We start from the raw sequence: 17,447 nt of genomic DNA on the forward strand, positions 1-17,447 counted from the left end.
TCCTATTTCAGGCCAGTTGGCTTTGTTTCAGTGGGATCCGATTTCCCCCCTTGTCAAAGAATCCAAAGCTGATTTATTTTTTATCCTGCAACCCAGTTACTCCCAGTGCAGCAGGCGGATTCAGACCAGTTTTCCCCACTTCCAGCTGCCAAAGTAGCTGTGAGCATGGACATTTCCATCTCAACAGGAAAGATAATGGTTTGTGGGGGTGGGGGGAAAGACCCCAGTCTTAAGCCTAACCCCCAGCCATGAAATCCACAAATCTGGGCCATTGTCAGTTCAACAGGTGTCAAGAAGATGTGAAAGTTTAAAAAGATGGACAGAGTTGGAGAAATCTGGATTCAACCCTAGATAGATAGATAGTTGATGATAAATAGAGATAGATAGATAGATAGATAGATAGATAGATAGATAGATAGATGATAGATAGATAGATAGATAGATAGATAGATAGATAGATAGATAGATAGATAGATATGATAGATAGATAGATAGATAGATAGATAGATAGATAGATAGATAGATATAGATAGATAGATAGAATAAATAGTAGATAGATAGATAGATAGATAGATAGATAGATAGATAGATAGAATAAATGATAGATAGATAGATAGATAGATAGATAGATTGATTGATTGATTGATAGATGATAGATAGAATAAATGATTGATAGATAGATAGATAGATAGATATAAGATAGATAGATAGATATAAGATAGATAGATAGAATAAATAGTAGATAGATAGATAGATAGATAGATAGATAGATAGATAGATAGAATAAATGATAGATAGATGATAGATAGATAGATAGATAGATATGATAGATAGATAGATAGATAGATAGATATAGATAGATAGATAGATAGAATAAATAGTAGATAGATAGATAGATAGAATAAATGATAGATAGATAGATAGATAGATAGATAGATAGATAGATAGATAGATTGATAGATGATAGATAGAATAAATGATTGATAGATAGATAGATGATAGATAGATAGATAGATAGATAGATAGATAGATAGATAGATAGAATAAATGATAGATAGATAGATATAAGATAGAGATAGATAGATTGATAGATAGGTAGATAGATAGAATGATAGATAGATAGATAGATAGATAGATAGATAGATAGATAGATGATAGATAGATAAAATGATAGATAGATATAAGATAGAGATAGATTGATAGATTGATAGATAGGTAGATAGATAGAATAGTAGATAGATAGATAGATAGATAGATAGATAGATAGATAGATAGATAGATAGATAGATAGATAGATAGATAGATAGATAGATAGATTTTTTCCCATGTATTCCATCACTCTGCTGAACAATTAAGTTCCTGAGCATTGTCTGACTTCTCTTCTTTCCTACTATCTTCTCTTATTGGTTTCTTACGATCTATCGCTTGTAACTTACATTTAATGATCATAACTATGATTTATGACCTATGAACTATTACTTGTTGTTTATATGTTCACTGTGAGCTTATGCACCAGAGACAAATTTCTTGTATATCCAATAACATTTAGCTAATAAAAATTCTATTCTGTTTTATATTTTACTCTGTATTCTATTCTATTTTACTCTATATTTATTCTTTATTTTACTCTATATTCTATTCTATATTTTCTATTCTATTCTATATTGTATAGTCTAATCTAGTCTAGTCAACATACATCTTTGAGTTCTTGGAGAAGTAGCAGCTTCTAAAATTGAATAAATTGCTATTCAGGCGATGACTGTGGAGACCCCACAAAGCTGGTGGTAATATTACAGGATTCCTTTATTTTGGGCGGGGGGACACCAGACTTCCTGCAATCCAGCTGGAGATTTCCCTGCTTTTCAAGACCCTTGACCCAATTTCTTTTCTGCCTCCTCTCTCTGCCCCTTCTTTCTGCCCCCCACCCACCTCTGCAGGACCAGGGGACTGTGGGCGTCATTTTCAACGTAGGCACCGACGACATCACGATCGAGGAGAGCAATGCCATGGTGAATGATGGCAAGTACCACGTGGTCCGCTTCACCCGGAGCGGCGGCAACGCAACGCTGCAGGTGGACAACTGGCCCATCAACGAACGATATCCGGCAGGTAGGGGACCACGAAGCGGTGGCTGCCGCCACTCCCTTCTCTTTTCCCCCCACAACAGCGGAGGTTGGACCCACCTGGCCCTCTCTTCCTTTCTGCCACAGGCGAGGGTGGTGGTGAGGAGAGCAGTAGGGTGCAGCGGGCAGCTGCCCTGGCATTCTTGGTGGCACCTCCTGTGCTTTCCAGATGTTCCGATGCTCACTCGCACGTTGTGCACCGAGGAAGGATGGGAGGAATCGGAAGGATGAATAGAAGAAGAGCCTTAGGATGTGGGGCTTAGGAAACTCTCTTTCAGTGGGGCAGAGGGATGGGGTCTTGAGCCAATCTTACCCCGTCGGAAGCATTTCTGGCAAGAAAGCTCTTTCTTGAAATGGTCCCACTTCTTTGGAGGTGCTGAAAATCGCACACCAAGTCTTTCTCTACTCCCCCCTCCCCAAGTTTCAATCTAGAAACCCCTCCCCTATTTGCAGGGGGTCTGGGATTGTTTTTAAATTTCCCCCTTTCCCATCAGTTCAACAAATAGCATCACTCAGGAATCGGGCCTGAACAGGGATGACGGTAGGAGAATCGCGGGCTCTGCTTTCCTTTGGAAAAGTGTTCTGACCCAGCCTTAGCAGGAAACAAGAAACAGACTCCTCGTCATGAAAGAGTCCTTCAAGGAGTTAACTGCAGTAATAGACCCTGTCAGTTCCTTGAGATAATTGCCAGGCTGTGAGCTCCCAGCCAAAAGGCTGCAAATTAAGTTCTGGCAAGCAGTCTCTATGGCACGAAACACAATGAGCAAAATCTTCAGAAATGCGAACTGTTGTCTCCTACGACCACCATTCCCCTTTCCTTCTATTTATTCCCCAGCCATGGAGGGGCCCTTTACCATTCACGTGTGCTTTGCTTCCCAAGTCGACTCCTTGTCCTCAGTTTTTCCCCTCTCCTATCTTCTCCGCGCATACGTGAATCTGGAACGGGCCCCAGCTGTTCTTTCTCCTCACTCATCTCAGCCTCCAATGGCAGTTGCTTCTCTGGTGGCTGGGAAATGTTGGCTCTATCTCTGTGTCTGACGCAGAGCATCCATTCAGAGCCTTTCCCAGACTCCAGAACCGGCCCAAGTTCCTTCCCAACCTCCTCATCCTCCAAGTCTGCCGCCAGCTGTGATGGCAGCTTGCAGGCCACAACCGAAAGCTCAGCATAGCCCACCGAGATGGACAGGTGGCTAAAAGGGTGACGTCTCACCCCCCACCCCAAAGTTACCCCTCTCAATCAGGTTTCTCACTTGAAGTCACAGAATGGATTAGTAGGATGGGATCTTAGAGGTCATCCAGTCCAACCTGTCATGCCACCCTAGGTTTGTAGAAAGCCATGAATCTATCTCGGATAGATAGAAACTTTGAGGAGAAGCCATTCTGTTTCCGTTTCTCTTCTAGTTGGAAAATCTTCTCGGCTTTCAGTTCCCATCTTCTGCTTCTTCTTCTCATACCCTTCACAGTGTCTGTCAAATTGTATCCCACCCATCCCCCAGGACACCCCTCTTCTCAGGCCCAAATCAGCTAATTGCACATTTACCTTAATGTAAAACCGTAACCCCTGCTCAGGGGAGTCTTCGGCTCACAAACTTAACAATTGCTTCATTTAGTGACCATTCAAACTTACAACGGCACTGAAAAAGTGACTTGTGACTGTTTTTCCACACTTACGACCCTTGCAGCATCCCCATGGCCACGTGATCAAAATTTGGACACTTGGCAACTGACTCGTATTTATGACGGTTGCATCATCCCGACATCATGTGATTCCCCTTTGGTGATCTTCTGACAAGTAAAGTCAATGGGGAAGCCAGATTCACTTAACAACCATGTTCCTAACTTAACAACTGGCTGTTTTATGTAATGGGTTTTTACTTCAAGTCCATCTCACTGGCCCTCTGCAGCCTTATTTCTCAACCTTGTAAACTTTAAGTTGGGCGTACTTCAACTCCCAGAATTCCCCAATTCAGGTAGATTTCAATTCCCAGAATTCCCCATTTGGAATGAATTCAACTCCCAGAATTCCCCATTCAGGTGGATTTCAACTCCCAGAATTTCTCATTCAGGTGGATTTCAACTCCCAGAATTCCCCATTCAGATGGACTTCAACTCCCATCCCGATTCAGGTGGATTTCAACTCCCAGAATTTCTCATTCAGGTGGATTTCAATTCCCAGAATTCCCCATTCGGATAGAATTCAACTCCAAGAATTCCCCATTCAGATGGACTTAAATTGCCAGAATTCCCCATTCGGGTGGACTTCAACTCCCGGGGGATTCTGGGAGTTGAAGTCTCCCATCTTAATGTTCACAAGGTCGAGAAAAAGTGCTCTACAGATTCCTCCATTCACTAAGAAAGGCCATCTTCTGTCACTGAAATGAAAAGGCCCATATTCTCTCTTTTTTCCATCCCTGCTTTTTCTCCCCGTTCCCCCATCAAAGATGGGAGTCCTTGACATCTTTTCCGTCATGACATTTTCAACACATTTTTGCATCTCTTTTTGGTAGCAGTGTGTGTGTGCGTGTATGACTCCCTGCGTATCGCTTTCGCGTCTAGCTCATTCCTTGAAAAGACTGAAAGTTCATGCCACGCATTGGAGATGCCCAGAGCTGGAGGGAGATAAGCGAGGGCAAGGAAAGGGGTCTGCAAGAAAAGAAATGTTCCCCCCAGGGAAATATGGACAGGGAGAACTTCGTTCAGCCAAGAATGCTGGCGAGGGGAGAGATCTTTAACAGATACGGACCCCTGGCATCTCTAGAGCAGGCAGTTCCTCCTCCCCAATGCGGAGGATTTATACCCCGTAAATCCTGGACGAACCGTTTCATAGTGTCCATCTTCCCATCCTTCCGTTCGATTAAGCATGCCTTGGGGAAATCCTCTTTGGGCAATGGGCTGGTTCCAACCTCCGCTGAATCAAGCCAGGTGACTTGGGAAAGCTGGAAGGTGCTGGCACGAAATTGGAAGGTTGCCTTCAGCCCTGGCAAGACATCCTGACTGGAAATCTCTTCTTCCAAATCCGTTTCGGGATTGAATCACACACTGTTGCCCCGGCTTCTCCCTCCGCTCCCCCACCCCTCTGGAAACTTCAAATCTAACTGAGGTCATTGCTGGCAGGCAAGCAAGGGAGGGAGGGAGGGAGGGCTTCTTGGCAGCTGGGATTTGCCAGCTTTTCTTAGACACAGCACAAACACACACACACACACACACGTGTAACCTCCCAAGCGCCTCTGCCATCCTGCTCGCCTTGCTGTGAGTCAGTTTGATGCAGCCTTGTCTAATCCAGCTGCAGTGGTTTCAAGATGGGTGACTGTATAAATGTTTCAAATAAATCAACGGGATTTGACCTCTCCACCCTGGCACTCCCGCTCAGGTGGACATCCCCGAGGTGCTTCTTGTTTTTTCTCTGAAGAGGTTTCTCTTCTCATCCAAGAAGCTTCTTCCGTTTCGACTGAACGGTGGAGGATGGAATTCTTGACATTCCTTGCAGTCATCTGGCTGTTAATATTCTTTCTGACAGTCATTGAGCCCACTTGGAGGAAGCTTCTTGGAGGAGAAGCAAAACGCCTTCAGGTCAAACAAGAAAGCCCAGTTGCCTTTTGAAAGAAAGCACCTTTGGGGCAACCACGACCTGGATAATGGAGAATCCCCGTAGATATTTAGCCAGCTGGAAAGACCTTCTGTCAGTCATCCCAGAGCTGTCCATGGTGCTGAACCACACAGGAAGCCTTGCGAGCCTCTTTCTGCCTCCAGAGCAGCTTCTCTGATCATGGCACAGATTTAAGACTTGGGTACTTCGACTCCCAGAATTTGGAAGTCCAGGGATCTTAAAGTCGCCAAGATTGGGGACCCCCAGTACAAATGTTTTCAATAAATAAACCAGAATTTGCTGTTTCTACCCTGGAAATCCTACTCAGTTGGACAGAGTATCTGTCATCCTGGGGCTGTCCAAGGTGCTGAACCACACAGGAGCCTTGATTCTTTCTGTATCCAGAGCAATTTCTCTCATAGCTGTGCTGATTTAAGACTTATAGACGTTGACTCCCAGAATTCTGGGAGTCGAGGTCCACAGACACACACACACAAATACAAAAGTTTTAAATAAATAAACCAAAATTTGCCATTTCTATCCTGGAAATCCTACTCAGTTGGACAGATTCTCTCTCTGTCATCCCAGAGCTGTCCAAGGTGCTGAACCATGCAGAACTCTTGACTCTTTCTGCATCCAGAACAACTTCCCTCATAGTTCTGCAGATTTAAGACTTGTAGGTCTTGAAGTTGGAGACCCCGATAGAAATGTTTTAAATAAATAACCAGAATTTGCCATTTCTACCCTGGAAATCCTACTCAGTTGGACAGATTCTCTCTCTGTCATATGAGAGCTGTCCGAGGTGCTGAACCCTGCAGGAGCCTTGCAAGCCTCTAATTGCCTCCAGAACCACTTCTCTGGGAGTTGCGGAGATGTGCCCGTCATAATGCCCTCCAGCTTTGAGTCGGGGCACATCGTGGAAAGTTTATTTATGTGGATAATCTCCTCGCCTTCAAAGGAAAGCCCTCTGTACTGCCGCCAGCTAAGCTGCAGTTGTGTCAGGAGCCTGCAGCCACACACCTTCTCAAAAGTCTTGGCGTAGAATCAATCAATCAGTCAGAGCTGGAAGGGGCCTTGGAGGCCTTCTAGTCCATCCCCTCCCCTGTTCAAGCAGGAGATACTGCACCATTCCAGACCGGTGGCTGTCTAGTCTTTTCTTTAAAAAACCCCAGTGATGGAGCACCCAGAACCTCCGAAGCCATATTTTCAACCTGAGCATTATTCCCCATCATGGAAGAAACTTTCTTTTTCCTTAGCCTGGGGTGAGCTGGAAAGCAGGTTGCTCAGCTGCCGTTCCTGCCATTTACTTCGCCAGCCATTCACATTTTTTGCCAAAGGTTGGCGCTTCAGACATCCAGGCCGGGTGTTCAGAAGCAGACCTTGAGGGTTGGCATCATGTCACCCATCAGAAGGGCATTGAGGTATCTGGCCAGGAGAGATTCAAAGCTCTTCCAAACCCCCTTTTCAAGCCAGGTAGATGTTTCTAAATACAGGTGAGATAAAGGTGAGATAAAACTTCCCAGAACAGATCGGCTGGTCCTTCAAGCACCTTTTAAGGTAAAGGTAAAGATTCCCCTGGCACATAAGTGCTAGCCGTTTCCGACACTTGTGGGCGGCGCTCATCTCCCTTTCAAAGCTGAAGAGCCAGCGTTGTCCGAAGACGTCTCCGGGGATCATGTGGCCGGCATGACTCAACGCCGAAGGCACACGGAACGCTGTTCCCTTCCCACCAAAGGTGGTTCCTATTTTTCTACTTGCATTTTTTACCTGCTGTTAGGTTGGCAAAAGGTGGGACAAGGAACGGGAGCTCACTCCGTTACATGGTGCTAGGGATTCGAACCGCCGAACTGCCGACCTTTCTGATCGACAAGCTCAGCGTCTTAGCCTGCTGAGCCACTGTGTCCCCTTCAAGCACCTTTTATGCGGAGCTAAACCCTGCTGCACATGCGCCGAGACACAGGGGGTCTCGGCACCCCCTTGACAATGCTAGAATGGAATCTTTGACTTGGAAGGGTTCTGTAAGGCCATCAAGTCCAACCTCTGCTTCCAGGCAAACTTGAAGCATCCCTGGCAGAGACGACATGACATGATCTCGCCCCCCAAAGGGTGTTGGCACTGTGGAACCTCCCGTCAAAATCAGCACCAAGGGAAGGACCTCTGAAATTGGCTTTTGAGGAGTGGGCTTGTAAGACCCCTCTGCAGATGATTGGTGGCCTGAATGACGAAGAGTCCTCCTCACCTTTCTTTGGAAGACGCGAAGAGCCGCCCCGAATTATGCTTCTTTTTATTTGAAAAATACAAAAGGCCGGACATGAAGCCTCCCGGGGGTTCAGCCCGATGGCGATGCTCTTCTTTGAAATCAGTTAATTAACACAGAAGTGACAGTGTTCTCGGGCTCTTTCTGACACCTTTTTTCTCTTTCTCTCAACCTCCCAAATTTTCCGTCGCTGTTACATGAAGCCGGGAAGAACCACTCGCTGTATTATTACAGCCAGTCTGCTCGGTGAGCAGGAAACCCTTTAAAGGTAAAGTTAAAGGTTCCCCTTGCACATATGTGCTAGTCGTTCCCGACTCTATGCGATGGTGCTCATCTCCATTTCAAAGCCGAAGAGCCAGCGCTGTCCGAAGACGTCTCCGGGGGTCATGTGGCCAGTGTGACTCAATGCCGAAGGCGCACGGAACGCTGATCCCTTCCCACCAAAGGTGGTTCCTATTTTTCTACTTGCATTTCTTAAGTGCTTTTGAACTGCTAGGTTGGCAGAAGCTGGGACAAGACACAGGAGCTCCCTCCGTTACACGGCACTAGGGATTCGAACCACCCAACTGCCGACCTTTCTGATCGACAAGCTCAGTGTCTTAGCCACTGAGGCTCCACAGTTTTATTTATCCTTTATTTATCTGCCTTTTAAAAAAAGCTTAAATCTGTTTCAGCCTGCAAAAATCTTGGCAGGGAACATCTTTAAGATCCCCTAAAGAGACCAAAATGGAGGAATGCCGGAGGATGAGAAATGTTTCCTGAGAAATACTGCAGGGCCCAGAAATGCTGCAGAGGATGACAAGTTGGGGGGACTCAGAATCTCTATTCGAAATGGGATTATGGGCTTTGCATTCTGAAAAATGAAATAAAAATAAATAAAACCCATTGATTATTAATTACTTTGGACACACCACTCCCTGGGCTGATCTGTAAACTCCTTTCTGTTTTGGGAAGAATATTTCTCCTTCAGAAAATGATTAAATGATTTTAGGGTGGTGGGGTGCTGGGAAAGTAGGGTAGAAAAGCAGCGTTTTTTCAGCTTCTGTTCTTTCCATTGTGGGGGGGCATGTGGGTGTTTGTGTATATCGTGATTTAGTTCAGATTTTATCAACCAGGGGCCCTGTGGATAAGCTGGCACGATCGTAAGAGAAGGGCATTGATCTGTCTCCACTAAAAATCAAGAAGATTCAAGAGCAATTCTCTGTCGGCTTTCCCCCATCTTTCTTTTCCTTCCTTCCTTCCTTCCTTCCTTCCTTCCTTCCTTCCTTCCTTCCTTCCTTCCTTCCTTCTTCCTCTCCTTCCTTTTCTTCTTTTTTCCCTTCCTTTTCCCTTCCTTCCATCTTGTTTCTTCTTGCCTGCCTGCATACCTGCCTCCTTCCCTTCGTTATTTCTTCTCCTCTTTCCTCCTTTATTTCCTTCTTTTTCTCCTTCCTTCTTTCCTTCCTGTTTCTTCCTGCCTCCTTTCTTTTTTCCTTCTCCTTCCCTTCTTTCTTTCCTTCTTTCTTTCCTTCCTTCTTCCTTCCTTCCTGTTCCTTCCTGCCTGCCTTCTTTGTTTCTCCCTCTCCTTCTTTTCCTTCTTTCTTCCTTCCTTCCTCCCTCCCTCCCTTCCTCCTTTATTTCTCCTTCTCCTCCCTCCCTTTACCTCTGTCTTTCCTTCCTTCTTCCTTCCTGTCTGTTTCTGCCTGTCTGCCTCCCTCCCTCCTTTATTTCTCCATCCTTTCCTTTTCTTCCTGCCTCCCTCCTTCCCTCAGTGGGCAGTGCCAACAACAGAGAGGGCAGCTACTAAGACACTTGATTGATGAATTGCTGCACCCTTCAGTGATTGATTGGCTAATTACCCAATTAAAACGAATACAACTGGCCCCCAATCCCCACCAGAGACTCTTTCATTTGAAAAGTTAAGAGGCCCCTGGTCCCAATTCCACTGATTTACACAATCCCAGTGTAATGTGGGTTTTTTGGGGGGTGGGGGGTGGGAAAGCCTCAACAGAACACAAGAGGGTACAGCACCCAGCCCTCAAATCTGCAGGTTCCTATGCCTCCCCACCCCCGGGGCAGAGAGAGGTTCCCTTGTGGTTGCGTTCCTACAAGCACAGGTTCCTGAGTAAACCACAATTTCTAGGCGAGCATACTGTACCCTCATAAATAACCCGAGTTCGAAAGATGCCACGCTTTGTGCATTCTGGAAAGACAAGTTGCATGAATGCAGCCACCCCATCTTCCAAAGTGGGAGGTGACGTGTCTACATCTTGCCAATCCCTCCCAAACCCAACCCCCCCGCCCACAACAAAAAAGCCTTAAAAAGTGAAAGGGTTTTGTAGGTTAAAATGGACCCTCGCAGAGTTTGGGGAGATGAGCAGGGGGGGGATTCAGCCGCTTCGGATCGGTTCAGATCCTAATTTTACCTCTGGTTCGCCAAAGTGGCAGTTGCAAGGACTGGCTGGCCCCACCCATCTTGCCCCGCCCCTCCCAGGAGTCTCCACGCGGCCCATTTTGCATGCCAGGTAAGTGTAGGGCCCACATGGAGGGTGAAAAATGGGCCTCCCGGAAGTTCCGGAAGTTCCGGAAGTCTGGATTTGAGCCGTTTCCTGTTTGAGCCTGGAGGAGGCCATTTTCACTCTCCCCAAGACTCAAGGAAAGTTTCTGGAGCCTAGGGGGGGCGAAAATGTGCCCTCCCCCCCCCAATGATGCAGGAGGCCAAGTAGCCCACGCCCACCCAGCAACTGGGCAGAGAAGCAATTGTTAAAAAATATTTAATCCCACCCTGGAGATGAGCCTCTTGAGGACATGCAGAGTGCATTTCCCTCACCTCTAAGAAATGCCTCTTCTCAGAACTTAGATAGTTTGGGGGACGTACAGTGTTTCCCCCTTCTTTTGAGCCCCCGAAATAAGCGCTTGGCCTTATTTTCAGGGAGGTCTTATTATTTTTGAGGTGCAGGAGGCAGCGAGCGGGGTCACCTTATGGCTGCTGCTGTGTTGCATTATTTTCAGGGAGGGCTTATTTTAGCGCAGGTGCTCAAAAGCCCAATTGGAATTATTATCCAGGGAGGGCTTATTTTCAGGGAAACAGGATATGTTTTAGTCTCCGGGCCCCTCATCGCCTTCCTTGCTCTTCTCTGCGCTCCGATCCTGCAAACCTCCCTTTTTTTCCCCCTAAATGGGTTGATTGACAGCTCTCCCCCTGGAGGCTCGCTCACCGAAGCCTTGAGGGTTGCGTCGCTGTGCTTCCCCATCCGACGAATGTCTCCATTTTTTGATTCGTTTAGCTCGTTTTGTCGGGGCGGCTGTTGTGCAAGCGGAAGGCGGGCCGGCAACGAACGTGTCCCCTCCCAAGTCCCTGCCAGATAAGATTCCAGCTGTGAAATTGCGTGTAGAGCCGGATCCTAATTACAGACTCTGGTCACTTTCTGAGGATGGCGTATTTTTAATTAAAAGATGTTAATCGGCTAGTTAATACGGAAGCTAATGGGAGCATGAAAAGTCCCTCGACTTCTCCTTCTCTCTAATTAGGGGACTGAATGGCGGCGTGGAATGAGAAGCAAAGATGGAGTCAGAAAGGGGAGCACCCCTCACCCTGCTCCCTTCCCTTCATAGGGCTTTCAGCCCTCTCTAAGCGGTTTACAGAGTCAGCATATCACCCCCACAGTCTGGGTCCTCATTTCACCCACCTCGGAAGGATGGATGGCTGAGTCAACCCTGAGCCGGTGAGATTTGAACCGCTGAACTGCAGATAGCAGTCAGCTGAAGTGGCTGCAGTACAGCATTGCGCCACCTCGTCTCTATATTTGTGGCTCAGGGTTGAATTGTGAAGTCCTGGGTGCTCTCTGAGCTTGGTGGTTTTCTTGCAGACATTTCATAACCCAACTAGGTAATATTATCAGTGCTGGAAGGGAGTGGAGTTTGTGGCAGAGAAGGAGGAGGAGGAGGAGGAGGAGGAGGAGGAGGAGGAGGAGGAGGAGGAGGAGGAGAGCTATGAGGTCCTGGGTACTCTGAGCTCGGTGGTTTCCTTGCAGATATTTCATAACCCAACTAGGTAACGTCATCAGTGATGGAAGGGAGGGAGGGAGAGAGGAGGAGGACTGTGTGGTCCTTATTGCTCCCAGACCTTAGTTGTTTGTTTTTTCCAGACATTCCATAACCCAACTAGGTAACATTATCATTGCTAGATGGGAGTGGGGTTTGCAGGGAGGAAGAGGAGGCCGAACCTAAATTTCCTGGCCAATACCAGCTGGTCCTCTTGTCCACCACAGCGAAAGCACATGCCAATGCTTGGTTCCCCCTCCTGCTTGGAGGGAGGGAGGGTAGATAGAAGGAAGGAAATGGAAAAAGAAAAGAAGAAGAGGGAGAAGGAAGGAAGAAAGGAAGGAAGGAAGGAAGGAAGGAAGGAAGGAAGGAAGGAAGGAAGGAAGGAAAAGAAAGATGGGGGAAAGCCGACAGAGAATTGCTCTTGAATCTTCTTGATTTTTAGTGGAGACAGATCAATGCCCTTCTCTTACGATCGTGCCAGCTTATCCACAGGGCCCCCGGTTGATAAAATCTGAACTAAATCATGATACACACAAACACCCACACGCCCCCCCCCCAGTGGAAAGAACAGAAGCTGAAGAAACCCTGCTTTTCTACCCTACTTTCCCCGCACCCCTCCACCCCAAAATCATTTAATCATTTTCTGAAGGAGAAATATTCTTCCCAAAACAGAAAGGAGTTTACAGATCAGCCAAGGAGGGAAGGAAGGAAGGAAATGAGAGGGAGAGGGAAGGAAGGGAATAGAAAGGAGGGAAAGGGAAGGAAGGAAATGGGAGGCGAAGAGAGGGAAGAAAGGAAGGAAGGCAGGAAATAAGGAAGGAAGGAAGGAAGGAAGGAGGGAGGAAGGAAAGGAAATGGGAGGAAGGGAAAGGGAAGGAAGAAAATGGGAGGGGAGGGAGGGAAGGAAGGCAGGAAAGAAGGAAGGAGAGAGGGAAGGAACTGGGAGGGGGACGGTAGGAAGGAAGTCAGGAAGGAAAAAGGAAGGAAGGAAGGAAGGAAGGAAGGGACCTGCCTGTGGTTTCCCAGCTTAGTTCCTGCTCTACAGCATGCCCACCTTTCCTAGAGGTCCAGAAGACAGCTCCGTGTCCTGTCCTGATGGAAGATCTATCCGTCTTTGGGGGAACATCAAACCTTCCAACTGGTCTTTTTTGGCTGCTCCTGCCAGCTTCTCCGTCCCTCCCTCCAGCTGTTCCTGACTTTTTTGACGATTTTGACAAGATTTGCAAGGCTGCTGCTGCTGCTTTGAAAAGTGGTTTCCTCCGTGGCACTAATTTACGCTGCCCTTATCTGGCTCTGCCTCCTCGCACAACAAATATTTCACTCAGTCGGGAAACAGAAGTTGCTCACCTGTAGAATAGAGCTGGAAGGGACCTTGGAGGTCTTCTACTCCAGCCCTCTGCTCAAGCAGGACAACCTATCCCAGGGGTCGGCAACCTTCAACACTCAAAGAGCCACAAAGGTCCTAATCGGAAGCCCCCCGTTCAATGCTGGAGCCAACTGGAAGTCCAGTTCCCCCACCATAGAGTCTCCTCCTAGCACTGCGTCCTTTTTCCTCTGCCGACTGGAAGTCCAGTTCCCCACCATAGAGTCTCCTTATAGCACTGCGTCCTTTTTCCTCTGCCGACTGGAAATCCGGTTCTTCTTAAAAATATCCAGGGACGATTGCCACGATTTCTGCAGGCAAGTCATTCCACTGTCTTTCTTGGCACTTGGGAATTCATACAACCAACAAAAGTCCAGGAATGGGGACGGTGTGTCGTTTGAGAACAGGCCTTTTCCTCTCTCTCTGAGTCTTCGTTTTTGAAGCTCTCCCTTGCTTCAGTGGCTTCCTTCAGGCCACTTTGGGGATCAAGGGTCCCATCCTGCCAGGCGCCTGCGCTGCCAAATTTTGGCTGCTCTCACGGCATTGCGGCTGACTCCCTCTCTGCCTCTGACTGGGCAAAGAGCAAAAGGAGAAGCCGCTCCACCGGCCCAGCATGGTCAAGAAAACCAAAGCATGAACAAGGGGATATGGCTCTTCGCTGTATTATATTCTGAAGCCCCCCCCCCCCCCCCCATGGAAAACCTTTGGAAAGCGCTGTCTGTACCTGGGGTCCAATCTTCCACGCCTTCTGTCACAAATCATCTCCTTTTAACAAGCCCATAATCTCTTGCAGGGTGGAGTCTGGGCAACTGAATCAAACTGAGTGTGTACTGGCCAGATGCCTTTCCTGTCACCAGTGCGGAGTTTTGTTCGACAGATACATTCTCATTGTGCCCAGAGAGAGAGAAATAGCTGGCTCTACCTAGGATTGAAACCACAGCCAACCCGGATTGTGAGGTTGAGAGCGCCACCTCTAGGCCACCGCACCACTCCACGCCTTCTCTATAACCTCAGCCTTTTCTCCTTTGGGGAGGGGGGGGGAACGGGACACATGACAGGTAAGCAGATACGGTCAGCTGAAATTGGGGAGGTAAGATGTCAGTGAAACGGGAGAAGAGATTGCATTCCCAGCTGAACATGCAGGATTTTCTCCTCTTGAAGCTACTGGCCCTTTGACCCAGCCGAGGACAGACCCTGAGGACAGGCTGTCACCCCCACAAAAGCTGTAAAGAAACCCTCAGCGTGGCTTGGGGTCAGCTTTGACCCTTCCACAGGTGTCCATCCCATCTCAAACCGGTTTGTGCAGCTCTCCGAGGCCACGGATGTGGGAAATGACAATCCACGGTGTGTGATTCTAACCCTCTTTTAAAACTTTAACAGTGGGGGAAACAATTGGCAGCGGGCAGGTGGGCGGGGGGCTTCAAAAGCGTGTCCCATCACTGAAGCCCAACCTTTGCGCATTGACCTAAAGGGTACCAAATTCGGACCTGCCGGTCACCCACCTTCCCAAGACACCTGGTTCACTCCCCCCCCCCCCAGCGTTTACACCCCTCCCTCATTATTTTGATGACAAGACTGCTCAATTCCTTTGGCCCCTTTTCAGAGGCCAAAGTGGGGACAAATCCAAGGGGGTGTTTATTTTTATTTTGGAGTGGGTGGGTTGCAAAATGGCGGGGTGGGGTGGGGGAGAATGCTTATGGGTGGAGTTGGTAGGCAGGGAACCAACCGGGGCTGGGGACGACGGCAGAGAATTTAAATTAAATTTAAACCAAAAAGAAAACGAGGAGAGAAAAAAACACCACAATCCTACGAGTTGCTTTTTCCACCGTTTTTGTGAACGTAGAACATTAAAGTCGGCTAATAAAGTGAATTTAATTTTTTGCTTAAAAACAAAAACAACAACAACAACAACAACAAAGGCCCCGGGGAGAATTCGCTCCTTTCCCCAGGGCCGCATAAAGCCTTCTAACTTCCATCCTGCTCATCCTAACCCTTAAACTAAACTGAATAACTAGTGTTTTATTCATTGTGGCTAAACTCTCTAAACCCACCCAAACAAATCCCCCCCCCTTTCCACCCATCCCCACCCCAAAAAAAGAATTAATGGAAACTTAACCGCTAATTTTTGATCCAACGCTTAAAACTGCTGTTTGGAGTGTAGACTGACCTCTCTAAATTTGCTAACCTCTGAACTTTGACCTTCCAGATGGCGTATATGTCTCTTTTTTTATCTCTCTCTCTCTCTCTCTTTCTCTGTTCTTCTTAATTTTAATTTTAATTTTTTTTAAATTTCTTTTAACATTTTTTTTTTGGTGTTGTTCTTTTTTTTTTTTTAAATCCTCTTCCTCTTAACCGTCTACAAATCTTTCTCTAAACTTTTTGAAGGGAACACTGATAATGAACGGCTGGCGATTGCTAGACAAAGAATACCGTATCGGCTCGGTCGAGTAGTAGATGAATGGCTACTCGACAAAGGTAATTAACGATAATTAATTACGGTTAACTCACAAGCAAGTTTTAAAAAAAAAAAGGTTTTAAAGGTGCAGCCCTCTTCCCTTAGCTTCTACGCCCCTTTCGCCTTCTTCCCTTCTTGCTTGCAGAGGGAGAAAGAGACGGACGGTTAAGCAGAGACAAAGTTGGAAGAAAAGAGTTATTGGCCAGTTATTTTTTGGCTTCTAACAGCTGAATCGTGGCTACCGGACCGAACCACAGAAAATTTGGTCCAGTTGCCACGATTCAACCTTAGACATTTTTGGCCTGGGTGATTTGAGTCTTCGGGACGGATCGGTTCAGTTGTCTCCCTGAATAGGACGGCGTTTTCTGTGCAAAGGGGGAGATCTGATGGGCAGGGAGCAGATTTTTTGGGGGGTGGGAGGTGTCTTTTGCCATGTCCACTAGTGGCATCACCGCCACTAGTGCTTGGGCCTTCCTGAGTGGAACACAGAGGGATGGGAAGAAGGGAGCAGAGGCTTATAGGCCTGGCTGATTTTTGGAAAGGGCATTTCGTCTTGAAGACGATTGTCACAAAGATGCTCCCGCAAAGCAGTAACACACACACAAATACACAAACACACACCCTTCAGAATGAAGCAGTCCCAAGAATCAGCCGTTTTGGGTCGGAAGGCCAAGAGTAGCCACTGGAGAATCATTTGCTAGGATTGGCTTTGGCTTAGAAGAGCATGCTTTAAGATGGGGGGGGACTTCAACTCCCAGAATTCCATGGCCAGCATGGTTTAAAATGGATGGACTTCAACTCCCAGAATTCCCCAGCCAGGAAGCTCTTCTAGAGAGCGTGGGCTTCACTTCCCAGAATTTTCTCCATGGTCACACCAGATGGGGCTTTAAGAAGTTGAAACTCACACTTCTGGAGGGGAGGGGAGGGGAGTGGAGTGGAGTGGAGTGGAGTAGAGTAGAGTAGAGTAGAGTAGAATATAGAATATAGAATAGGTTTCAGAATAGAATAGGGGATAGGAAATAGAATAGAATAGGGAATAGGGGATAGGAGATAGGGGATAGGAGATAGGGGATAGGAGATAGGGGATAGGAAATAGAATAGAATAGAATAGAACAGGGGATAGGGGATAGGAAATAGAAAAGAATAGAATAGAATAGAATAGGGAATAGGGAATAGAATAGGGGATAGGGGATAGGAAATAGAATAGGGAATAGGGAAAAGAATAAGGAATAGGGGATAGGGGATAGGGGATAGGAAGTAGAATAGAATAGAATAGGGAATAGAATAGGGAATAGGGGGTAGAGAATAAGGATAGGAAATAGAATAGAATAGAATAGGGGATAGAGAATAGAATAGAATAGAATAGAATAGGAAATAGGAAATAGGGAATAGAATAGGGAAGAGGGAAGAGAAGAGAACAATAGCAATACCACTTAAGACTTATATACCGCTTCATAGGGCTTTCAGCCCCCTCTAAGCAGTTTACAGAGTCAGCCTCTTGCCCCCAACAATCTGGGTCCTCATTTTACCAACCTCCGAAGGACGGAAGACTGGGTCAACCCTGAACGACTCAAAGATGTTCCTTCTTCGCTTGTCTTCCTCACTCACCCTTCCTGAGCTTACAAGCTGGGGTTGTT

General features: G+C 46.9%; 1 protein-coding gene across 1 annotated transcript in view; it reads left to right on the forward strand.

Annotated features, from left to right (window-relative positions):
• Positions 1–17,447, forward strand: part of LOC116520166 (neurexin-2-like) — a 181,670-nt gene that overhangs the window by 117,314 nt on the left and 46,909 nt on the right. The window contains exon 9 of the mRNA XM_032234317.1: positions 1,938–2,109. Within this exon, the coding sequence (XP_032090208.1) occupies positions 1,938–2,109 (172 nt within the window). The remainder of the gene's footprint in view (positions 1–1,937; positions 2,110–17,447) is intronic.

This window comes from Thamnophis elegans, chromosome 17 (genome assembly GCF_009769535.1).
Source record: "Thamnophis elegans isolate rThaEle1 chromosome 17, rThaEle1.pri, whole genome shotgun sequence".
Lineage (NCBI taxonomy): Eukaryota > Metazoa > Chordata > Lepidosauria > Squamata > Colubridae > Thamnophis > Thamnophis elegans.